Raw genomic sequence first — 26,185 nt, 5'->3', positions numbered from 1 at the left:
CAACTTTCGGGAGTAGCACCACACTAAATTGCAATAACCTGGTAGCAACACTATAAAATCGAAAGCAAACACAGTCACACATTAAGGTCCTGAATCTGATACACTGCTGGATACTACCCATGACGCAAGCTGCCTTCCCGCGCAACTCATTGAGGGCAACGACATACAACAAAACTGTAGCAGCAGCCACTTTGAATAAGTCCTCATTAGTTGTATTCATAATAGCTATAGATGTCAGCTAACATCACCACCTTCTTTTGTATTTATGGTAACCTTGTGGTTTCCAAATTGTTCTCATGCATATCAACTTATTGGCTCAGCAAGCAGTGTTGTGGGACAGGAAAGGGTAGGGGTTACTGTACTCATTTTGTAATTGGGAAGCTGAAGAAATGGAGTTTCCTGGGATTGCATAGTGAGTGATGGATTTGGGGGTAAATTCCTAATCATCCACCTATTCATTTGTGTTCTTTCAACCATAAACACATTCTGTCTTCAGAGTCTTCACTATTACTCTTTCCCTTTCAAAGAGGAATTCAAACAGAAACATTGAAAGCGTGAATTTCAGAAGAAGACTTATCATGATTCACTAACAGCCTCAGACAATATGGCCAAGAATAGAACTTGACCAGAGGCCTCTGCTAGTTGCAGAGGCAGTGACACACACACCTGAAATCTAGAACACAGCAGGTGCTGGAGGCTGGCTCTAGTTACTCATAGTCAGGTGAATTCCCCATACACTCCAGGTGTGAAGGACTTGTGGCTCCAAAAGTCTTGTCATTTTGGCCATCATTAATTGGATTCAAGCTGCTTTAATGGCTTAGAGAGCAGGAATTACTCACCTGGGGTTTGGGGTCTGTGAATTCATTGATTTATGGGTTAGGTGACAATATGTAATTGTCCCCCTGGGGAGATAGTGTATACCTTTCATCAGGCTCTCAGGGTGCGTGGTACCTTCCAATGGAAAGGCATGCTGCTGTAGAGGTGACCTAGTTTCTCCTGTATGCTAAACCTGCAAGGGCAGCTCCTGTGGCAAGATGCAGAGTAGCACTTGGGTTTATCAGGCATTTGAGAGTGGAACTATTGCTCTTCTTTTCTCATCACTCACACACAATGCCAAACACTTACAACTTAAAAGAGGAAAGGTTTATTTTGGCTTGCAGTTTGTAGAGGTTTCAGTCCATAGTCAGCTGGCTGCAAGGCAGGGAGGCATGGCAAAGGGGCCTGGCAGAGGAAGAGCACCTTCATGGCGTGGTGGCAGGAAGCAGAGAGAGATCAAGGGAGGAGGAGGGAGACTCACCATTCCAGGTCCGTGACCTACCTCCTCCAACCAGGCTCCACCTTCCAACATCACATGCAGCTATAGACACATTGGTGGATTAGTCCACTGAGTATCACACTCCCATGATCCAATCGCCTCCCAAAAGCCCTACCCACCTATGAGCACGTGAGGTTTTGGGAGGACATCTAGATAGAAACCATAACACTACTTCAGTGAGATAACTGAGACGATCTACAATCTGATTGGTCTTATTTTTGTTATAAAATACAAGTACTTTAAAATAATGTTGATACACTTATTTCTCCTTGCAAAACACCTAAACTGCTATTTATCAGAATGTGTTCTACAACACTGTAATCCTGTGGGATTTAGTGGGGTGGGGGTGGGGTGCCTTCCCATCTAAAGTGATTTAGAGATCCTGGGATCAAGCTGTTTAAACGGTTTTTCTCTTTTTTTTTCTAAAGCAGAATTTTTTCATAACCATTCTCACAGTTAAGCTGCTTGTTACTCTCTATGAGCCATTCAACCTGTGGCATTTTTCTATTTATGTCCTGTGCAGCAGTCCATGTGACTCTTAATCCATTATTTCTAGCCTAGATCTTTTTGTTTTGTTTGAGCTCTAGACCAACTTCTTAAAAAAGTTCTTTTTAAGAAAAAAAGTTCTTTTAACTTCTTAAAAAGTTCTTTTTAAGAAAAGGAACTCTGGGGGCTGGGGATTCAGTTCAGTGGTAGAATGCTTGTCTAGCAAGCAGGAAGCCCTGAGTTCAGTCCTTAGCACCAAAAAAATTAAAAAGCTAAAAAAAATGGGGCAGGGGACTGTGAGGCATGATAAGTGTTAAGTTATAAAGATCTGCTACAGAATAAAGCCACAGGGAAAACTGACTTAAAACATTGAGGACCTATTCACAATATGCAAAAGGGAGCAGCCCTGTGCAGACTGTCTGTCTACCTATGGCAAAGGTGCAGCTTACAAAGACAGGCTGCAGAGTTTTTCAAGGGAGACTGATTTGTTGGTTTATGCAAGTCCTTGGTTTGTGGTTTCAGCCTGGCTGATTTTAGAGGACTTTCATGCTCTGGTTGCTGAATCCCAGGTCGAAGGAGCACAGCCAGTTTTACCCACAGGGTGTTTTCTGGACATCTGACTGTTTCCTGAAGAGTTGGCTGGTCTTTTCTTTGGACAGCATCTCTTGCTGTCTGCAACCTCCTAGCTCATGGTCCTGCAGTGAGTCCATCAAATGCCCGTGCCTGGACTCAGCAGTAATGTCCTAATCAAGTCTTTATAATTACTTGCTTTATGGGCACCTCCACTTGGATTTCTTGCAAGTGCTTTAGGCTCAAAGGAAATAACTGAGCTAACAACACTCAGCCCCCCTTCAGGGCCCCCATTAGCTACCCCATCCCCCAAGACAGAAACCTAGGAGTCTCCTGTTCCTTCCTCGCTCTCACCCCACCCCACGAAACCAGTCTTCAAGTCCTAACAGTTCTATAATCTAAGCATGTGTGCCTCATCCTACAGCTATCCCTCCTCACTGCCCTACTGGCTGCTACCCTGCCTCTGTTTTCTATGCCACAGGGACAGAAGCCTTCAACAAGGAGCCCCAAGCATCCTCTGCCTAGCTCCAAACAATAATTGAAGTGAAGTTCCTGCTGCTGGCTCACAAAGCCCTCTGCTCACTTCCAGTGTCACTGTGCTGTTACATGCTCTGTTGCAGGCATCCTGGAAAATTTGATTTCCTTCCCCAAGTGGGCTTCCTCTCTCTGCCAGGGCTGGCAGCAGGCTTAGGCTGCTCTTCCTTCTCTTTGATGGCTATCTTTTCATCCTCTGAGAAATAGCCCTATGTTACCTTCTTCAGGAACAGCTTCCTGATACTGAAGTCAGTGCGGTTGCCTCTGAGTTCCAGAGACTATAATCTTGGGGAATTTCCCAAATCACAAGGCACTGAGCATGCTTAGCCACAACTGTCTGTCTCCCTAAACATCCTTAGTCCCTCAAAGACAGCAAGCACAGCTCTCTAGGCCTCTCTTAGAGTCTAGAGAGAATCAATAAACAAAAGTTGGAAAAAAATGAGAAAAACATCCTTTGGATTCCTGCCCCTAAAGTATATCATAAAGAACCAGCTTTAAAGATCTGCAGTATCTAACAACATTGCCTTTCTGGCTATTGGACATAGTCATGGTTATTGACTTTCTACAGAATTTCCCATTCCAGGCTTTCACTGCATTAGCTCAGCTCAACTGCATTATAACACTATGCATTTGACGTGTCTATTGGTACCATCTTATAGATTTAAAAAGTCAGAAGTTCACTGACCTCATCTAGCTGGTTCAAGGTTACTCTAATGAACTTGGGGTTTGAATCCATGTAGACAGATACTGTGCTGCCTCCTCATCTGGACTTCCACTGTACCTATTATTTCAGAGCTTAGTTGTGTCTTACTTGTTTTGGGAAAACCTATCATTTGGTATATTGTTGTCTCTTGGTGGTTAAATACTTTAATTTGTATAGAACATGGAGCCAAAAATCTTATTTCTGTCAATTTCAAAAATACAATCTCTGCCTCTGCCTCTGCCTCTGCCTCTCCCTCTCTTTCTCTCTCCTGAGTACACAGAATGAATTCACAATTTTCTTGGCACAGTTAAACCTACTAGTCAGCTCTCTTAGCCGTCCTGATACCTATGCTAGTACATGTATCTCAAGCTAATGTGGGAACTTATATGTACACACTTAACAAGATTTCAAGTTCAGCTTCTGGAGATTTTGCAATTAGTTTGCTGCTAACATATTATTTTCTATAAGGTCCATTTTGGGGGGCTCTCTTTTGTATTTGTCAAAGGTAGAGTCCATCTTTAAGCTTATAAGGGAATTTTAAGAAGCACATGCCTGGGAAATATTGAGTATCTATGATTAACTCTTAGACTTTATATTCATCCTGTACAAAAGATACTGTTGAATTTCTTTAATTCTGTTAGTTCATAAAGGATAACAGCTTCCAGCAGGAAATGTAACTGTTTCTGGAAATGATGAGTGTAGAGCTAAATCTGAAGGCAGAGGGTGTCATTCATTCTGATTTTCTCATTACTGCAGAGTCTATTGTAAGATGTTAGTTATTTGAAAACCTTGGGAAAAGAATCATCCTAGAACGATGAGTCTTTTTTCATAGAATTTAAAATGATCCAATTAAACATACAAAACTCTGTTGTTTTCACAGAAATTTTAGCAAAACATGGATCTCTGTATTTTCCTGACATCATCTTTTTTCATTGATTACACACTGACAAGGATATGTGTCACAGGGCACTGGTTCCAGCAGAGCTGGTTTATCGCGCAGCTCTGCTCCGATCCTGTTGGTTGTCCTGCGAAATGCCTTTAAGTGCTGGGAGATTCTGGATGTCGTTCTATGGCTCTGGTCTCCATGCCCGCTGTCACATCTTGCTGGTTCCCACATGCCTCTCTGTGGGGCGTCTGTTTGTTTTCTAATCTGAGGCTTTTTCTGGCTGTTTATTTGTTTAAAAAGCCAGAGAATTTGTCCTGTAGAATTTTCCACTTTCTGGATTTTGCAGGTTTTATCTCCACCGTGTCATTTAACATGTTTGCCTGCCTTCTGTATTTCCCATAAACTGGTAGTTTAGGTCCAGAAGCCTGATCAGAGGAAGGAGTTTCCAAGAATGCTTTGTGGGTGATGCTGCAGGTGGTGCTTTGCTTCATATTGAACCATCTTAGGAGACACATAGGGGCTAGTTCTCCATCTTTTTGGGATGTTCAAGATAGTTGGTGGGTCAGGGATTATCACCTGGGTCCACCCAATCTAAGTTTCCCATCAGCCTTCTGTCCAATAGTTTTAGAAGCTATTGATTATCATTGCTTATAGCCATTTTTAAGAATTAGGGGCTCATAGGAATGACATTCTATCATTCCTTATGCACTAGCTGGAATTCTTACATAAAGAACTGTTCCATATCAAATATATCATTTCTCTGGGGAAGAATTTTTGGAGTAGCAGTGTGACACCTTGTATTTTCTGTCTTCATGTACTGGCAGAACACGCTTGCCAGAAATGGGCATGAAGCTTATAAAAGACCAAGTGGGCATGATGGGATCTTCTTAAGAGTAGAAAGCATTTATTTTTTAACTGTATAGAGGGTGTTAGTTTGTTTTCTCTCTGATTCTTAAAGGGGTTCAGATGGATAAGAATACTAAGTAGCTGAATTCTGCCTAGATGAATTTACAAAAACTGCAATTATGAATTCTAATAGCACAGAATGTTCATTCCTTCTATATCTGTTAACAGGGAAGAACAAACTTTTAATCTGTGCACATTAGGAAATTTTTTGAGGAAGTTGAGGCAGTTACTTATTGAGAAGTCATTAATAAGAATAATAGATAAATGAAACGAAAATGTGTCTGTGGGTTTTAAATAGAAATCTTTAAAACCCACCACAATATTTGTATGTGCATATAAAAATATATCACACTTAAATATATACACATAAGAATATATACACCCACACATTTCCACAAAGACATACATGGTAAGGAGATGGAGCCATGATCAGAAGGCTGGGATTGAGTTCCAGTTTTACCCCTTCTAGGCCGTGTGATCCTCAGTAAGACACAACTTCCTAATCTGTAAAATGAAAAAGAATACTTGGTCTGCATAGCTCAAGGGCTTGTAATGAAAACTAAATCTGATAATGTAAATGCTTTGGAGAGCGTTACTCAAATTTTTACTGTTTTTGCTGAATATTGGGGATGCCACATGTTTATTTGCAGCTGTAGACCTCCTTAGCTGCAGGGAGGCTCATGAGTGCCTGTGAGTTCCTCAGGCAGAGCCTGAAAGCACAGTCACTGTGGGCAGTAAACTCCATGATTAGGAGCTTTAATTGATCGCAAAGGTAATTAAGCCCCTGTGCCAGGCTCCGAGGAGGGGTGTTATCCGAGGTCAGCAGCAGCACTTTGAGCATTAGCTTTGGCCTATTTTGAAGCTAAAGAACTGCAGAAGATTAAGAAGATTAAACAAAACTATAACCCTCAATCCTATGTTTTGCCATTTCCTCAAATGACCTTTAAAGCCTTTAGCATCTGAATTCAGGTCACACTATCAGCACCATCATGCAGAGGAGAAGGGTGATTATTTACTGCTTTTATTCATAACTGGGAAGTGATGTGTATCATTAAGTATCATTAAGACCATCAGCAGGATGATAGAGTGGACAGAGTTCTAGGCTAGCACCACCTGATGATCTGTTCGTACTGAATCTCTAAGGTTGACTTGAAATTCAAGGAGAAACCAAATAAGGGTGCAGGTGGCATGATCACAGGTTTTTTTTCTGCATACATTCCAGGCATCTGGTGGACACTTGTGACATGAAAGGCACCATGTCAGGGGATATTGAAGCTAAAAATAGAGTACGTGCCATATCAATTAAGCTTATCACTTAATGGGAAAATGTACATGTTATATGCTGATGCTGGAGATAATAGTGAGGATGAGAATGAGGATGATCAGAACACACATAAGCCCAGGTGAGAGGTAGTAGACAGAGATAGAAACAACAGGATAAACAGGAAGATCAAGGGCATTCTCTATATTCTAGAAACTGTTTTCTTTACTACTCAATTTTATTTCCTGATATCGTATTATGTGCCCTAATTAAGGTTTTGGAATCTTCAGAGGGATGGATTTAGAGGAATTTATGCCAAACATTTAACTTTGTTTGGAATCCTAGGACTTTTTAAAAAGGGAGGGATATCAGAATATCTACTTCCTCACTTTCATTTCATGCATTAGGAAAATTAAGGTCAAAGAGATAAAATAATTTGTTACAAAAGGGAGAACCAATACAAAACTTAATATTCTTAATCCTGGTGAATTATCTATCATGCTGGGATTGGAAAGATTTTTTTTGTAAAGGATATTTATAGGGAGCAAAATCTCTGTTTTTCGTTACCTGAAAAAGTGGTAGAATTTTGGTTCTATGAAGAGGCCAATAACAGACAATTCAGATTTCTGTTGTGGCTGTCATTTGCAAAGCTAAAAAAAAAACAAAACCAAAAAAATTAAAGTTAAAAATATTACAAGCTTTTTAAAAAATAATTTGAAGTAAATGCATTTTGTCACCAATAAATTTAAAAGTTTCTAATTTTAGTCATTCAATTTTAAATTTGAGCTATTTCATTGTTAATTTTGCCTAAATAAAATTTGGGAGTTGCATATGTAGTTTGGTGATATAGTGCCTACCTAGTATGCACGAGGCCCTGGGTTCAATTCACAGCACTGTAAAAATATAGAATGGAGTAGAATGGGATGGGATGAAACAGAATGGATGGAATGGAATGGAACAGAACAGAACAGAACATAACAGAACAGGATAGAATAAGAGTTTGATAGTTTAAGTGAAGCATGCAGAAACATGAAAATCATGTAACCTATACATGCATAATTAGAATAGACTAGGAATACATTTTTTAAAATCAATATCCAAAAGATTCAATGTAAATCTTAAGAGATTCATTGGGAAATACTGACTTTGTATTGAGAGGTGGCAAGATTGATTTTGCATTTAATTCTGTCTAGAGACCTGAAGAAACAAGTTCAAAGTAACTAAGGAAATAACACAGATGAGCTAAAAGTAGCTACTTCTGGCTACATGAAAGTGAACGGTCTCTTTAGCCAGTCTTTCTCAAAGTGTAATTTGAAGTCTCCCAGCATCAGTACCACTTCAGAAATCTGTAAAATAGCTGATTTCTGAGTCTTTCCCTAAGTTGCCAAGTCAGCATCTTGGGAACATGCTCTCTGGGTGTTGACATACTGTTATGATTTAGATCTATAATGTCCTCCAAAGCCTCATGTTATCATAGGAAGGGGCTTTGGAAGGTGACTGGGTTATGGGACTTATATCTGACTTACTGTCAGGAGGCAGGGTCCGGTAAGATGAAGTGTAGGGTCACTGCAGGTACATCTCCCTTCCCAGCTCCTCCTTTCACCCCCTGATTCCTGTCTGCTATGAGGAGCTCTCCTCTTCCAGGCCCTGTGCCACATTGTCCTGCCTGTGAGCCCCTGACTACAGACTGAAACAAGAATCAAAATAAACTTTTCCTCCTTGAATTTGTGAAGGATGGCTACTGTGTCTTAGGGATGAAAAAAGTTACTGAGACATATATACTAGAGGTATTTTCAATAAGGCAAAAACATGTTTCTACGGAATACAGCAGTTATTGGTAAGGAAGTGTTTAGTCTATAACCACTCCTGGCTTATTTTGTTTTCAGATCTGGGATTCGAATTTGCTGCAAAATGTTTACATCTATATACTATCACATTACTTTATACTATTGATCACACTTTATTGGATATATTTTATACTATTGGATATACTTTGTATTATCACATTCCCTGTGTCACAGGGGATGTGTATCACATTCCCTGTGTCATAGAAGCTTGTATTCATCAGGTTCAAGAATACTTCACAATGGGACTGGGAATTTAGCTCAGAGGCACAGCGCCTGCCTGGCAAGTGGAAGGTTGTGAGTTCGATTCCTGGTACCGGAAAAAAAAAAAAAAACAAAAAAAAGAATACTTCACAAAATACATCAGTAAAATAGGTGTTCTTAAGGAAGCAGGACCATTACCAAGAAATGCCCTGCTAAAACAAGGATCGTATTTTGAAGCCTACTTTACTGATTTTTGCAAATGGGATATAGCAGAGTAATGGTAATGTCATGAATATTACCTAGGCATGTAAGCAAAGCCCTCATTTGTATTTCATCATGAATCTGTTTATGCCCAGAATTTTCCTACAGGTGGTTTCCTTTATGAATTAGTGGGTGTGTCTATATACATCACTATATATCATGTCACCTACCGTCACAAATTCTGATGTGCCTATGGTTTTTGTATTTTTGTTTTATTGTTTTTTTTAAAGTATAAAAATAAACACATCATTTCTAATGTGAAAGTGCTTCGTGATGTAAAATCAAATTTATGAGAGGCCATTGACTTAGCCTGGGTCCCCACACTAGGCCCCAACAAACTAAACTATTATGGAGTCATTGATGCTGAAGTTCCACATCCCCAGTCCTCAACTAAGTTGATTCATTTGGAGGAATCAGGACACAAAAGATAGCCAAATCCACAAAGAGGGCAGTACCCTCTCCCCCCCGACTGTAAGGAAGTCCTCCCTGCTTTATCCCTTATGAGGAAAGTAACCTGATGGGAACCAATTCATTTTTTGTATTATGCTGCTTCTTTGTTCCTGGTCAAGCTACTTTATAGAAACACACTGTTCTATGGCCAGCATAGCACCTCTCTATTTATAGGTGAAACACTGCTTGATTTGTGGATGGCAAATAGAAGCCAAAGGAGGGCACTGAACTACGTGTGCTGAAATTTTGTCTTTTGACAGTATGTAAAAATGGAAGGAAATAGGTAAAGTCAGCTGGAGGAGACATCTCTATAAGAAATGAGAGAAAGACATTTGCTGATTCTTTTCCCATTTTCCACCACAGTGCTGCTGCTGGGCACTGCTCTTTATACACAGACTCTCATGGATCTTAGCCATGCCTGACTTCAGGCTCTGTACCCCAGCCTTCTTCTTCCTCAGCCTTTGCCTGTCGCCAAATCTCTGGCCTCCATATCCACCTGCATTCTATGCATGTTCTGTCAGAGAGGAGCTTACCTCTGTATTTTCCATAGCACTGTACACAGACCTCATCGTTATAATTGGCAAATAATATGAAGGAGCAGATGAGACAAAAAGCTTGTTAACTTTCTGGAAAGAGTAATGCATATTTGCTAGTTTACTAGTTTAGCCCTAGATTTTGGCTCTAAGGAAAAGAGGGTACCACATTACTCATTTGTTGTTCAATATAAAGTAACCCAAGTGCCCCCTTATAGTTACTATAATTATTACTCAATCACCCAATTTACCTAACTCAACCCACTTGTAGGTAATTCAACCCAATCACCAATTTCCCTGAGCAAACGTTACTTCCCTGGGATATTTCATAACCCATATCCCCATATTTCAGAAATCTGTGGACAAGACAGAAATATATATGTTGAGTGTAAATGATGTCCTTTAAATGATTATATCAGATAGATCTGACGACCTATTGTACTCAAGATGCTCTTTGAAGTTTAAAAAAATTCCTAGGCAATTCATTTTCAGAATTTTAAAATATTATACATATTAAATATATATATTATACATATAATACATATCAGAATGAAGCAGCTGGTAAGTGGTACTGACGTGCGACCCCTAAGCAATGCCACCTCCGACTCCCTGGCAAGCGGGGTCCTGGGCACTCTGCAGATGACAGGTGGATGGGCTTGGAGACCCTGGGGATCCGACATCAGGATCACCATTTTCCTCTGTCAAACTATATCACCACTCCAAATAAATCCCTTCTGTTCTAGAGCGGGGACTTTGCAAGCTGAAAAGAAGATCCTGTGAAAGCCGCCAGTGCCGGCGAGACCCGAAGTCTGAGTCATGCGCATGCGCGGAGGGCTACGTGCTGAGCCGAGACCGGAAGTCCTGCGAAGGTAACGCGTGTAGCTGCAGCGGAGAGGAGAGCGCGTTCCTGGAGGCTGGGCTTCCGGGCGGTCCAGCGCTGTCCAGCGCCACCCAGCGCCATTCAGCTCCCAAAAGGAAACCAGACTCAATCCCAATCACTGTTCTTTCCCAGGAGAACAATTATTTTCCTTATGTTTTTAAAAACCTTTATAATTCTTTCAGGCCTTTTTGTGACTTGTGTTCCTAGATCAAACACTCAAGAGGCTGCTCAGGAGGTGATATTTATAGGCTGGGATGCTCTGAGGGAACTGTATGAATTTCTTTCTGTTTGACTTTGCAAAATTTCAGGATGGACAAGTTTTTAGGAGAGCGAGTTCACATAGCTACTATTAGATTCCCAGAGACTGTGAAGCAGGCTGGCTCTCTAGGGCTCCTGTTTTGCGATTTCAGGCCCAATTTAATGAGACAGGGAGAAATACTGCACCCTTTCACGAAGAAGATAACAGTGATTTACTGTTGAAGAAGAAGCTAGGGCCTGCACTAGTTAAGGTGAGTCCTCAGGTTAATGTAGCATCTGTCTGTTAATGATGGACCCTTGCTTAGGTGAGACCACTGGGCAAAGACTGACCAAGCTGCTTGGCAATGTGCCCACATCTCGGGGCAGGTCTTCAGTTGGTCTTGAGAAGGGTCAAGCGGACAGGAAATGGCCCAAATTGGGTAAGAACTTCCAATAGTTACTAACTTAAACGGCATGCTGTCGCCCTCCAATGAATATACCTATAGTCAAAGGACAATTCTAGTGTGCAAAACTGTGAACATACTGTGTAAACTGTGGCAGAATAGAAACAGCTTTTATGAACATTGAACATTTCCCCCTCTTTCTGAAAATTGGAAATACAGCCTTCCCATGGTCAGTTACAGCTTATACTAACATGAGGTACCCTCTCCAGGATAATTAGTGAGATCACAATTTATTTTGAAAAACAACCATCTGGCTATGCTTTGCTGTTGTCATTATGCAGATGTCAACGAATGTGCCTTTTGGAACCATGGCTGTACTCTTGGGTGTGAAAACATCCCTGGATCGTATTATTGCACATGCCCTGCAGGATTCATTTTGCTTCCTGATGGGAAACGATGTCATGGTAAGTCGCAGCAACAAGTATTTACTGTATTATTTTTCTTTATTTTTCCAGATGACTGTAATCTAGGTTGGTGGTCTGCAGTAAGAAGTGTGCATCAGAATTACCTTGGACTTTTATTTTTTGTTTGCTTTTAAAAATATGGGTAACTGGGCTGCACTATAGACCCATTAAAAAACCTCCACCCTTAGGAAATATGTACAGAATCCACCCCAAAAATCTATACACACTTCAGGAAAAGAAAAATAATAAATATCTAGAAGCTAATGACCACCACTTTGAGCACCTCTTGTAACTGTAGAGGCCCTTATTAACTTGTATTAATCTTATGATGTCTCGATAAATTTAGTATTAAAATATTTACACAAGTTTTTCTTTTCTGAAGTGTGTATATATATTTTGTGAAGTATACAAATGTGTATAGTCCCCATTTCTGTATTCATATGACCTTATGTTTCATTGTGTATCTCTAAAAGGTAAACATGTAAAACAACAGCCATAATACATTATTATATCAAAAAATCTGATCGGTATGGTGGCACACACCTGTAATCCCAGCACTTGGGAAGTTGAGGCAGGAGGATTGTTGCATGTTTAAGATCAGCCTGGGCTACAAAGTGAGCTCAAGGCCAACTTGAACTTCATATTGAGACCCTGCCTCAAAAAGACAAAAAAAAAAAAATCAAAGTATAATTTTCTACTATCCCTTAATACCCAATTTTTAGGTGCAGTCACACTGCTATTATCATATCTCAAAAGTTAATAATAATTTCTTAATCACATCATCTAGTCAGTTTTCAAATTTCTCTTAAGTTTTTTAAATAGTTGATTTGATAAGTGTTCAAATAAGCTCTCTGTGTTAACTTTATGAATCTTTTATTCTACAGATTCTCTTTCCTCTTTTTTCCCCTTGGGCAAATATTTGTTGAATTAACTTTTTTTTTTCTCTGCAGAGTTTTTCAGTTTCTGTGCTAGTCACACCTCTGTCATGTCTCTGTCTTTTCTGAAAGCTTGTAAGTTGTATCTGCAAGCTTGATCAGATTTAGCTTTGACATTTTTTTTGTCAAGAATACTTCATAGATGTGTTTGTACAATGTCTTGTGTTTTTTTCTTTGACCAAGATCAACTTGATCAGTGTGTTCATTCATGCTTTATAAAATTTTCTAACAGTCATTCAAGAATTTCAAATGGTAATCTCTTCAACACTTTTCTTGTTACCTGGTAGGACATACTTTGCACACTCAGTGTGTTCATGTTATATTCTAGATCTGAAACCAGCAGTTTCTCAAGGAGCACTGCTTTCTTTTAACAATAAGTTGCATCTAGAGGACATAATCTGCAACTGCATTAGGCATTATTTCCAGCCTCGGGGGGCATCAACACTAGCATTACAAATACATTACGAATTTGTATGACTGTTCCCAGGGCAAATTTAGGATTATATATTCAGATTACCTCCTGATAGCTATCTTATTGAATGGATGAGTATAATTGAATGTTTAAAATTATGTTTGTTATTTAGCCCCACTTTAAAGAGGATGGGGAATAAGTCAATTTAGATATTATCCATGCTTCTGAAACAAATCAGGCACGTTGAAATGAATGAATAATAAATTTCTTGGAAATAACCCACTGCTCTTGTGTCTGACTATGAAACTTGCCCTCTCCTAATCCCGTGTGTTTGCCTCTTGGTTAATATGCTGTGTGGGGTGCAGGGTAGAAATGTGCCAAGCCTGACACACATAGTCTCACTTGATTCTCAAAACCTCCAGACTTTTATGACACATATTTTACATTTGCATCTTTGATTTACCTGGGATTAATTTTGATGTATGGTATAGATTAGGGATTTAATTTTTTCTGAAATCATTATTTGATTATTTCTGTACCACTTTTAGATGATCTGTCACATGCTCGCCTATTTAAAATAACACCTTACGTGTACATTCTTATGCATATTTAAGTTTTTTCTAGTCTGAGCTTTCTATCTTGTTCTGTTATCTTCTGTCTATTCCAGCATCCATCCCCTATTTTAATTATTGCATGTTATCATGAAGTTATGAGAATTTATACTGTATCTCTCCTACGTGTTACATTTCTCTTCCTACATCTAACCACAAACAGAGTGCCCTTAGTTTTTTTTTAAACAAATGTGTTTTGTTCTACAGATGTACTTAATCATTTGCTTAAGTTCCATTGAAAATATTTTGAAATTTTGATGATAATTTTCATTAAATATTGTATTTGAAATAAAGGAAGCTCAGGAGAAACTAGAGACATTTTCAAAATCAGGGCTCTTTAATGTTCTTAGATTTGAATGTTTCTTCACTTTTGTATCTCTATTACCACAGCTTTCTATAAATATTTGATCTTTAACCTCTTTCAACTTTTTATTAGCAACTGATTGTAGTAAATTTCCACCAACCTGACTTAACACGAATCTTAACTTTGTCAGAATTAGTTTCCTGTCCAGGCAATGTATCTGAGTGCAGCCATGACTGTGTTCTGACGTCAGATGGTCCCCTGTGTTTCTGTCCTGAAGGCTCCGTGCTTGAGACAGATGGAAAAACATGTAGTGGTGAGTTTATTTGCCTTTTGTTAGTTTGAAAACGTATGTTTTCTAAGTGACATCTAAAAGTTGATCTTATTGCCAGTGAAGACTAGTTTCTAGTGTCACACATTAAAAGTTAATTTATTCAATAAATTTTGAGGGCTTTCAGTAGCATACCAGTTACTAGCAGAGTGATTTAGATTGGGTACTGGGCCCGTCTTAGTCTGTTTCCTCATCTGTAGAGGTGTTGACCCTTCCTCCTGGGTTGAATGAGACAGCAGATGCAGAGTTTAGCCTGTTGCTTGCACCCAATAAAGACCTACTTTGTCTTCATGGTGACTTGGGCATACATAAATCCAGATGTAACTCAAAATTAGCAGAAGAATTTTGAGTGGCTTTTTGATTTTCTAATTTTGAAAAAGTGAAAAAAAAGGAACAGCTTAATTTATTTATGGAATGAAGTGTTGCCCAAATCTAGAGTCAAAATAAAGCCAATTAAGATCTTTAAAAAAGAAAATGAACAAAGAAGTCAAGGGGCTATTAAGTGTGAGAGAGAAAAACATATATCACTCATGAGGAAGAGTTAAAACAGCTGCTAAACTCATCAAAATGTGTTTCTCCAGCCAGCTGCCAGGGTACTTGTTCTTGAGCTCAGTGGAATGTAAAGGATTAACATCCAAGATTTTTGGCTTATAGCGAAAGAGGCATTGTGATATTTTGCTCTAATCTCTGAAAAAATCAACTCAATTGCAGCAGTAAGAATGATTGTGGGGGTGGTTTTAAAATTCAATGTATAGTTGGTCCACCATAACACTTCCATGGAAAATTTTTACATTTTGAATGACAGAAGCTCCTTACCAAACATCTGCTTTCTCTAGGCTGTTCGTCACCTGATAACGGTGGCTGTAGCCAGCTCTGCATTACACTCAGCCCGGTGTCCTGGGAGTGTGGTTGCTTTCCTGGGTATGACCTACAACTGGACCAGAAAAGCTGTGCAGCTTCAGGTCAGTGACACAGTTGTCTGGAATACTTCCCTTCAAAAAAAGAGAAAAGAAAAATTACTTGAAAGCAATATTTCATTTAGAATGATGTCAAGTTGAATTGCTTTTGCTTCTTGGTAGAAAGTCTGATTCTTTTATTTTCAGAAATGGTAAATATGCCCAGTGAATATGAATAATATGAGTTATTACAACATCAGTAAAAACCATAGTTTTGAGGAATGTTTCTAGGTTAACTAGCATCCACAAAAGGTTTGCCATAATGTTAATGTCAAGTATGGTATTCTCAGTAGATGAGAAAACTATGGCCAGAATGGTTTTAAAACTATAGTTAAGAGGTATTTAATAAATATGTGTTGATTGACTTGATTTTTATCTCTTCAGTGAATTGACAAGTTCTGTCCTTTTTATGTCAAAATTTAATATGATGTTGTATGCTTCAGCTATTTTTCAATAGTCTTGGAAATCTTAGATTTATACCAAATGGATTCAATCTCCCTTGAAGTTTCATTATGCTGAGAAACTGGGACCACAAATTATCATGGGTAGCTTTCCTTAGACCCCAATAGTCTTAATTTTTGAAGGTTGAGTTCATAGCATATCTGAGTCCTGAAGGCAACCAGTGCTCTTATTATAAACTCAGTAATCCTGCCTCCTTCTCAGAGAGCCCAGGTCATGGAGGCTGTTTCTTCAGACATGAATTCAGTATGTGTGAACCAGGGAGGCCACAGGCTCAAGACCTACATCATTTGGCTGTGGTTTCGACTATTTCATGTAGCCCTTTGTATAAGTAATTTGTATTTGAAAAGCAGACACCTAGAGAGAGGTAAATCTAATGATGAAATTCTGGTCATGTGTTACCTCATGAAAGAGGAAGTCTTCTTGCCTGTCTTTGCCTACACTATACTGGGAAAAAATTAAGAAAAGTAGCACTGTAGAAATTAAAGAAGCTGTAATGAAAGGGATGGGCTGGAGTGTTTCTTGGGTTCGAAGGTGTGTTTTAAACATTGCTCTCTTTGAAATTTGGTTAACAGGACCACAACCGCTTTTGCTCTTTGCCAATTCTCAAGATATTCGACACATGCACTTTGATGGGACGGATTATGGAATCCTGCTCAGTCAGCAGATGGGAATGGTTTTTGCACTAGATTATGATCCAGTGGAAAATAAGGTAAGGTTCTATGGCCTGAACAGATGTGGGTGTGCTGCAAGGACAGAACAGAGGATTTTATCCTAACAGGTGACCTGAGCTACTTGAAAATCCTCTGCTAAGCCCAGAATGATTAGATCCAGAACAAGGTCATATAGGCACTAGAGCATCATTTGAAACATTTCAAGAACTTCTCTGTTCTCGGAACATTCCCTTGGTCCTGCTGTGATCACTCTTTCAATTGGGAATGATTATGGAGGATCCTCAGTTTAATTTCTTCTTTGGTGATGAGAATGGGAGACTGGAACTTCATAAGTTGGTTTTGATGATTTGTTAGTAATGAAAGGAGAGAGAGGCTGGGTTTGGGGCATATGGAGTATGAGTTAATAATTTGCTTTTAATTTATGTCATTTAGAGAGGGAACTCAATGACCTCTTAACCATGAAAATCAATAAGTATAAATTTTATAATTCATCTGGGAGTGGCAGTCTATGTTGTAACATTTTTTACAGAATAATTTTATGTGATGTTTTAAAACATAACTTAGAATTTCTATGTTACTGACCCAAGCAGCTGACCAGTTGGCCTTTCATTTTATAGTTGTATTTATGCTAGGTAAAGATGCTAGGAATAATGTTAGAGTTTCTTTTAGAGATTAATCATGTGTAATGGTAATTTACGTAGTTATGAGTCCCTTCTGTAATTATTGCGTTACTCCAGATGCTTTATTGATGTGTAGAATTTTAGATTTGGTGTTTTTGGTTTTTCCTGATTTGAAGCAGTCTGGTAAGTGGCCAAAAGAGACAGAATAAAGCAAATTAATTGTATTTAATAGCTATGGAATCATAGCTGCACATGATTATTCTTGCAAATAAAAGATTTATAGTTGAACACTAACAATGACTCTCTTTTCCCCGAACTGACTCTATATGGCTTCATAGAACAATTACATTAACAATTGACAATTCAAGATTCATTTGTTGCTAATTTTTTTTCCTGTATAGTCAGTATTTCCACAACTAGGCAAATAGAGACCTAGGATGAACTTTAAATTGAATGGCTGTTTTTCATTTCTCTAATTAATGTTCTCATTTGCTTGTTACTCAAACTGTGGTCTTTGGCCCAGCAACAGCAACATAGCCAGGAGCCTTTTAGAACTGCAGACTCCCAGGCTCCAGCCTGGCCACTGCAGCGGATCTGCATCTCAGCAAGGTTCCCAAGGGGTTCACATGCACGTTAGAGTTTCAGAACCACAGCCCTATGGACTATTTTCGTAAGAGAAGTACCCGTATTTGTATTTATGAAATATAACTTTTCTCTTTATCTAGAAAGAGGAGCCCATTATTTAATGAGCTACTATTTTATGAATACTCTCAATTACAGATTTATGAGGTTTGATTAAAGTCTACAGTATATGTTCAAATTTTTAAAACTTTATTACAGTAAAAGACACATTGCCATTAATACCCCTTAGAACATTCCCCCCTCACTTTGAGCACACTTATACCACCCTTCCTGCCACTTTCTGAAGCAGTTCTGGAAGTCTTCTTTCATAAATGTCTTTAGTTGCACTGTCATGGCTGCTTCCACATCCTGAGTCAATTCAAAACCTTTACTTCTCCTGGTCATTTTGATTTTGAGAAGAGCCAGAAGTTGCACAGTGCTAGATCTGATGAATAAGGTGCACAAGGACACAGCGTCATGTTTTTATGAGCCTGCCTTTCTGTTGGGTGGTACTTGGCAGCAGCATTCACTATATTTTTTATCATATCTTATAAAGAAACTCACAAAAGAGGACTTGCAGAGTTGCTTTAGAAAGTGGCAAGAAGTGTGGGATGAGTATGTCCAAAATGGAGAGGGGGTATTTTGAGGAAGATTCATGGCAGTGTGTCTTTTAAACTAAAATTTTTATTTATTTTTTTTTTTTTTGGTTTTTCTCTGGTACCGGGAACCGAACTCATGACCTTGCGCTTGCCAGGCAGGTGCTTTTGCCGCTGAGCTAAATCCCCGGCCCAAACTAAAATTTTAAAATTTGATTACCCACTCTATTTTTTGATCATCCTTTGTATGTATATTTATGTACTCACAGTTAAAATTCCACAAATGTTATCATAAAATTGACATCTGACTCTATATTTTTTAACACTTTCCTAAATTCTTACATCTGAAAACCTGATAACTTTGTTTCTGTAGCTGAGAAATGGAGGCTAAGTGACTTGGCAAGAGTCAGGCAAATAAGAAGCAAAACTAGGAGAGAAGCCCATTCCTTCTGCCTTGTTCTGCAGTGGTGTATTAATGGACTGAGCAGTGGAAGATATAGCACAGTCTGCAACTCTTATTAAATTGCAAGTCATTTCTCCCATTTAACTATGAAAGCCACTAGGATTCAAGTACAAAATCTATATCATAGGCCAAAGATCAGAGATTAATAATTGATGAGTAGAAGTACATGCCAGGGACTATGGATATGTTATGGAATATATATATATATATATATATGAGCCCTGATATATTATCCTCATTTTTACCAATGAGAAAACTAAGAGTCTGAGACAGTGAGTAACTTACTTAAGGTTAAACTCATCTGGAAGCAACATAGCTGGGGTTTAATTGAAGACATATGTCTCTAGGGTCATGCTCAACAGTTACACTGGATGAGCTGAAGATTTACCAAGTCCCTTTGTATATATTCCATTCATTTTTGTGAACCAATCAGAAATGTCTGTCTTCTTTGTAGATATATTTTGCCCACACAGCCCTGAAGTGGATAGAGAGAGCAAATATGGATGGGTCCCAGCGAGAAAGGCTCATTGAGGAAGGAGTAGATGTACCAGAAGGTCTTGCTGTGGACTGGATTGGCCGCAGATTCTACTGGACAGACAGAGGGTATGTTTTCTCCTCCCAGTCTGATACCATAGGGGATGGAAGTAATGAATAGGTAATGTCACTGGGTTCATCTACAGTTTGAACACAGAAAAATTATGCTGAGTGCTTGGCTAGGCTTGGATGAGAGAGGTTCTGTTGCTGCCCACACTTCCCCTACCCCTCCATGCCACCAAATGAGACATTATTTTTGTCAAGATTGGATCTGTATCTGTGGGACAATTTCAGTGACCAAGAAATTAGCATGTCCTTATACAGGTTAGGCTGCTGTTACCAGAGAAACCCAAAGCCTGTTTGTATTCATCCAGTAAGCACTGACTGAGCATCTGCTAAGGAGAAGGCTGTCTCCCAGGTAACATGGGAGACACAGAGGAGCCCAGGTGAGTCCCATCTTTGGAGTCGGATCTTGGTATAGCTGAGGAGATAAGGCCCATTTTCCCAGCAAAGAATTAGTGCACATGGTCAGTCTAAATATCAGTACAAGGAGTGTCATAATGCTCTGCTTAGAAAATTGCCAAATGCAGGGTGTACAGTCACAGGGATCGATGGGAGGGGTTTCAGGGATCATCTTACAGGTGAAGGATATGAGGCTCAGACAGGCTAAGTGAGTTAGGCCAGGTTACATGGCATGCAAGGGACACATTTTGAACTAGAATTCACAGGCTGGCTCCTGCTGAGCAAGCAGGAAGGGGAGAGGACGCTGGAGTTGGGAGGACACTGATGGGGCAGGCCGAGGTTGGCCTACTTTCCCTTTGGTGGGAATCAGCAGACAGAGTGAAGTCAAGTGTTCCTGTCTTCTGGGTACCTGGCCTGCAGGGCTGTGGGGAGGTCCGGGGTCCCTGTGAGCCTAGGACAAAGATGGGAGAGTGGGGGGTCCGTGATGGAATGACTGTGCCCTCTGGTGATGAAGGGCTTGCTTCCTTGCTCCTGCAGCAAACCTCAACCCAGAGCCTGTGGCAGGTAATTGAGGGGCTCTGTGTTCGGCTTACTGTCTCTGAGTGCCTGCAGGCCACATCAGGAACCTCCATGTTAAAGTAAGGAAGACGGAGTTAATAGGGTCTGCCCCTGTGAATACAGAGAGAAAACTCTCAAGGACTTGGTTTATGTGCTTGAGTGTAGGATTTCTGGGTTCCAGAAAATCTCTTGTGGTCTGGATCACCGATGGGAATCAGACGTAATGGTGTGGGGTGCAGTTATTAATAAAATGACCCTTCTGTATCCAGCATATTTCTTTTATTTATTCACTTTTTTATTTAACTGTACCTTCATTCCTTTATTATTTGGGTAACTGTAACTGTACTGCACCAGATATTGTACTAAGAGCTTTATGTCCATATCATTGAATCCCAAAGAAGTAAGTTTTATTTTCTGTAATTTAAAGATTTAAAAAATTGAGAATCAAAGTGGTAAAATAATGTCCCCAAGGTCAAGCAGTCCACACGTATGGATCTGGACCTGGAGGTCAAGGACCACTATTTCCGGTGCCTGAGCTCTTAATATCGCAGTGATGGGCTGGGTGTCCTGGAGCCCTGTGAGAGCAGTCCCGGTTAGCATGCCTGTGGTTCGAGCTTCACATCATAACCTTGGAGATGTCCTGTGCCCTACAATCAGGGCTGATTTAAAATGTGCTTGACCCAGAGTCCTGTAAATATTGATCAGGACTATAGAGGTGTCAATAGCTCCCGGGCCCTCAAAGGATGCTGGGTCTTCTCCTATTTCCCTTTACTCTCAAAGCTCCTCCTATTGTAACACTGCTTGACTAAGAGCACCATGGTGCCTTGCATTCAGGACGTAGACAAGCACCCAGTATCCTGGAGAATCAGACTCAAATTCTGTAGCACATGGACATCTGTGGAAACGGGCCCTTCTGAAGTCCTCTCCTCTCTAGAGGCAGTTGCTAAAACAAAACCTTTCATTTGTCTGGAAATGAGAGATTTACAGTTTGAAATCCTTCACGTTAGCTAAAAGTTTGATTGAAATAATCGAGATTCCAATCTTGTGATATTAGATAACGTGGTAAGTTTTAGCTAATTAAGAACCGGGGCATGGTTACAGTCTGTGTTGGCCGAGGAAAAGACAGGTTCAACAACTAGCAGTGAAGCTAGTTGATAATCCCACTGGCAGTGCTATTATTTAGGGTGAAAGAATCCTGACTCCTAAAGTCAACTGTCCTATAAAAAAAAGAACCTCGAGGTTAAATACAAGATACCTGTTTTCTCACTCTGTGGAGGCAGTAAAAACTGCCATAAGATAAAAAATCGCTCTTCCGTGACCTTTCTTACCTGCAAGCAGGGCAGGTTTTCCTCTGGCAGATCCATTCCATAAAGCAAAAGATGCTCCCCTACATTAAGGGGGAGCCCAAGCATCTCATGGTCTCTGCTTTCTCATTCCTTACCCCGGCATCTGCGCTTTGCAGATAAAAGTGCATTAGTCGAACACTTTGGGGAGCTCAATTTTCATACCTGATGGCTACTCCGAGCAGAATTTACAGAGGCTGTAACAGTGACACTGGGACTGATATTTTTATATACCCTCCTCCCTTCTCTGCCACCAAGGGAGGACAGGAGCATGGGGACAGTTTGCCTGAGGACTGAATTTGACACATTGAGTTCAAAGACACCCACAGGATCCCTTCCTACTGTTGCAGGTGGGGCCCAAGAAGGTCCCCAAAGAGATGGGGACCTCACTTCACCTCTCCCAGGGAGTAGGGTGTAGATTCGCTGGCACATCACAGAAAGGAATGGCAGGGCACAGCTATGGGAGGCATAGGAAAGTTTATTAGACAGAATTAAAGAAATCCACACTCAGTGAGTGTGGGCCCTTGAGAGAGAGGCGCATGGTTGTCTGGGGCCGGCAGCTTTTGTGTGGTCTTGGGAGGAGATTTGTGGAATTTGTGAATCTATAATAAGAGCCCATTTACAAGTGAAGGGCCCATTTTATGGGAGAAAGTCATGGGCTTAACCTGTTTTTTCTAAGATTTAGGAATTTAGGCTTGAGTAGTCTAGAAGGGAAAAATATTGTAAGCTGCACAGTTTTTAAAGTACAATTTTGTCTCCTTTTTGCCCGTCTTTATTTCTTTTATCCTATTCACTATGACCATTGTAAGTGGAAACAACATGGTCTTTTAAAAGTGGCACTGGAGTTGAAGTGGGTTCAGGTTAGCCACTGCCCTGAGGTGCAAGTTTGCATTGTCTCTGACCCAGGGCAGGTCCCAAGCCAAATGTTCCTTTAGGAGATATGCACAAGCCCCTTCCTAACTGGCACCTAAAGAGGCTTATGTAAGCTGCATGGAGGTCTCCTTCAGATCTTGCCAGACCAAGAGTTGATTTCAGCCTTGCTCAGGGCTCCTGGGCAGACCTGTTCCATGCCCACGTTGCCCATGAAGATGTGGTGGCTGGACTTTCACAGATGTTTGCTGAATGGATAAAAGGTCTTTATGATTTTTAGTTTGCTCTGGAGAAACGAGGCAAGTGGCTAGCCTGTGGTCCTGTCTCCAGGCCCCCGCTGAGCTCCTGAAGGGGACAGGGCTGTGGCCATCTCATTTAGCATCTAAGTCTGTGTCTTTTCCATCCTGATGGCCAACGCTTGATCTCATCACCATTTCCCCTGGGCTGCCTTGCTCCCTCTGCTTTCCAGTCCCACACAACTTTCTAAAGTGCAGCAGCTGCTGAGCACCCCATCTTCTTTCTGGACCCTGGGCCTCTGAACCTGTGCATTCCTCCCCTGGGATACTCTGTCCCCGCCCACCTTGGGCCCCTTCCTGCTGTATCACTGTGCTTGTTATTACTTCTAAGGCTCCTTCTCAAACCCCTCTCAGTGGGATTACCCACTCTTTGCCCTCCTGGAGTTGCCGTTTGCACTGGACACATCCTTGTTCTTGGTGCTCACCTTCATGTGCTCGGAGATGATCCCATCTTCCCTTCTCCTGCCTCCTTCCCTTCTTCCCCTCCCAGCCTCCTCCTTTCTCCTTCCCATTGACCTTTGTAAGGACAGAGATGAGGTTTTGTTTCCTATTGTGTCTCCAATGCTTAGACCAATTACTGGCATCCAGTAATTGCTCAATAAATATTTGTTTGATAATAAAGATTTGTTTGGCAGATGCATAGAAAAACTGAAAAGTAAGACTTATGTACCCTGTCAAATACCTAAAAATTATTTTTAATGTAAATATTTGTAAATAACATTTTAGTACAGTGGTCTCCCGCTAGCCACAGGGAATATTTCCAAGATCCTCTGTGGATGTGGAAAACCAAGGATAGTACTGATTCCTATATATAATAAAGTTTACTTTACAAATTTGACACAATAAGAAATCAACAACATCTGGGTGTGGTGGTGCACACCTGTGCTCCCAGCACTCAGGAGGCTGAGGCAGGAGAATCAGGATCACTGCAATTCGAGACTAGCCTGGGCTACAAAGTGAGCTTAAGGCCAGCCTGAACTGTGTAGTGAGATCTTGTTTCAAAAAGCAAAAACAAGAAAAAGAAAGAAAGAAAGAAAGAAAGAAAGAAAGAAAGAAAGAAACAAAGAAAGAAAAAATCAACAACATCAACAAATAATGAAATGGAACAATTGTAACAATATACTGCCAGGATATAGCTCAGAAGCACAGCACCTGCCTGGCAAGAGCAAGGTTGTGAGTCCGATTCCTGGTACCAAAAAAACCTCCGAAAACAACATACTATTTTAAAAGTTATGTGAACGTGGTTTCTCAAAATACCCTTTGTACTTTTACCTTTTCACTTAAAGGAAGGTGTTTATAGCCTCTCTTTGGCTTACCTAAATTGCTCCCATCTCTACTCTTGAGTTTTGAGGCTATTATTATAAGTAAAATTAGAGTTACTGAAAAATAAGGACTGTGATATCTATACTGAGACAGTCAATCTGATGAGCAAGATGGCTTAGTACTAAGTGACTACCAGGAGAGTAGTGTATATAGTGTGGATACCCTAGACCAAGGGATGATTCATGTCTGAGGCAGAATAGAGTGGGAAACTCAAGGAAGGCACAAGGTTTCATCACACTAGAAAGAATGGTACACAATGTTAAACAAATAAATTGTTTGCTATGGGAATTTTCCACTTAATATTTCCACATACAAAGCTAACTGAAACCATGGAAAGTGAAACTATGGATAAGGAGAGGCTGTTATACTCCCATGGATCTTGGAATCATGAAGAAAATTGGAGCCAATGAAAATTTCCCCCTCCTTGAGACCACAAACCCTGAATCCTGACTCCTCCCAGCCCTTAACTTCCATGGGTTTCAGCAGGAGATTGGGACCTGTGCAAAGAAACAGACGGGGGCATCTACAATCCTGGCTTTGTTCCTGCCAGGCCACTGACACAGTCCCCTATTACCTCATCTTGTAACCATGTATTTTAATTGCCTGGCATAAATATTCAGATGATAAGAGTGTTTTAAAACAATAGAATAGGTGGGCTCTGTGTGTGTGTGCATGTGCGTTGGGGGGTAAGGGTAAGAAGTTTAGAATACTTACCTTTACTTATCAGGAACAAGGAAAAGGAATATTTTTGTTTGAAAAGTAACAGTGATAAACTTCTTATTTAAATTCATTTTAGGAAGTCTGTCATTGAAGGAAGTAATTTAAATGGAAAGCATCGACAAGTAATCATTAAGGAAAATATCTCTCAGCCACGAGGAATTGCTGTTCATCCAATGGCCAAGTAGGTGTTTGAGAAAGGAAGCCCCCTTTCTGCACAGATCCTGTGTCAGTTCATGTCTAATAGGCTGGTCAGTGGAACTGAAGCCGAGAGAGTCCAGGAGATTTGTTCAGATCTTCAGAAGTGATGTGGCAGCATGCATTCCTCAATTTTGTGATGTCTTTTGATTTTCTGTTCTTGTATAATAATTTTGTTCACATGGCCTTTTATTCTAAGCAAATTCAATTTCTTTTTTTTTTTTAAAGAAGAAGTAGGCTATAAGCCATTAACCAATGAGACTTAAGCATATTAATCTACTTGCTTTAAAAAAATCGGCATGAATTATTGAGTGGAAAAGAATATTTGGATTGTTTGATTTAGGAATTCTATTTAGAAAAACCATCAGGTGACTTCAAGTGACGTGCTATTCCTAGATTTAAGCAAGAGGAAATATGAAAGATTAAAAGATTCCATGCTGTTAATTATAAATTCATATCACATTTTGCTTCGGGGTGGACAATTAAGGAGAATAAAGAGTTCTTTCCTACTGCTTAAAAAACAAAAACAAAAAACCAACTCTGCTTTATCTGTGCTGGAAATTTCCCAATAGTCTATGGGAGATAACATATTGGTAGTAATTAATCATTGATTTCAAGCCAACTGAATGGTAAAAAATGTGATAATGTAAACATCTTTCAGCAGACCAAAAAACATTCAGCCACAGTGTCTTCAAAAAATATTCCCAGCACCTGGTTTATGGAACTTAAAATTAGCTGAGAAAATTTAGTGCACTGTATAAAACTAGGTAACAGGTAAATGTGCTTTTCTGCTTATGTTGTGGTTTTACCTGTGCATAACAAAAGAACAGCTTAGCAAGAGTCACTGCATTTTGCAGCTAATTTAAGAATACTCACTTAGGCACACTTTTGATTAGTAATATACATTTTAAAAAACAAAGTCCTTTTTTAACCTAATGATCTGAGCTTTCATTCAACCTTGCTTAGC

At 39.9% G+C, this 26,185-nt stretch overlaps 1 protein-coding gene across 2 annotated transcripts in view; it reads left to right on the top strand.

Moving 5' to 3' along the window:
• Egf (epidermal growth factor) overlaps positions 1-26,185 on the top strand; it is a 75,477-nt gene that overhangs the window by 17,798 nt on the left and 31,494 nt on the right. For both annotated transcript variants that reach the window (XM_013505425.1, XM_005406183.2), the window contains exons 6-12: positions 10,697-10,822; positions 11,816-11,938; positions 14,391-14,513; positions 15,365-15,490; positions 16,519-16,655; positions 19,372-19,520; positions 25,100-25,204. In XM_013505425.1, the coding sequence (XP_013360879.1) occupies positions 10,697-10,822; positions 11,816-11,938; positions 14,391-14,513; positions 15,365-15,490; positions 16,519-16,655; positions 19,372-19,520; positions 25,100-25,204 (889 nt within the window). The remainder of the gene's footprint in view (positions 1-10,696; positions 10,823-11,815; positions 11,939-14,390; positions 14,514-15,364; positions 15,491-16,518; positions 16,656-19,371; positions 19,521-25,099; positions 25,205-26,185) is intronic.

The sequence above is a fragment of the Chinchilla lanigera genome, unplaced genomic scaffold (genome assembly GCF_000276665.1).
Source record: "Chinchilla lanigera isolate Chin_1 unplaced genomic scaffold, ChiLan1.0 scaffold00095, whole genome shotgun sequence".
NCBI classification, from domain to species: Eukaryota; Metazoa; Chordata; class Mammalia; order Rodentia; family Chinchillidae; genus Chinchilla; species Chinchilla lanigera.
This window is presented reverse-complemented; position numbering and strand designations above follow the sequence as displayed.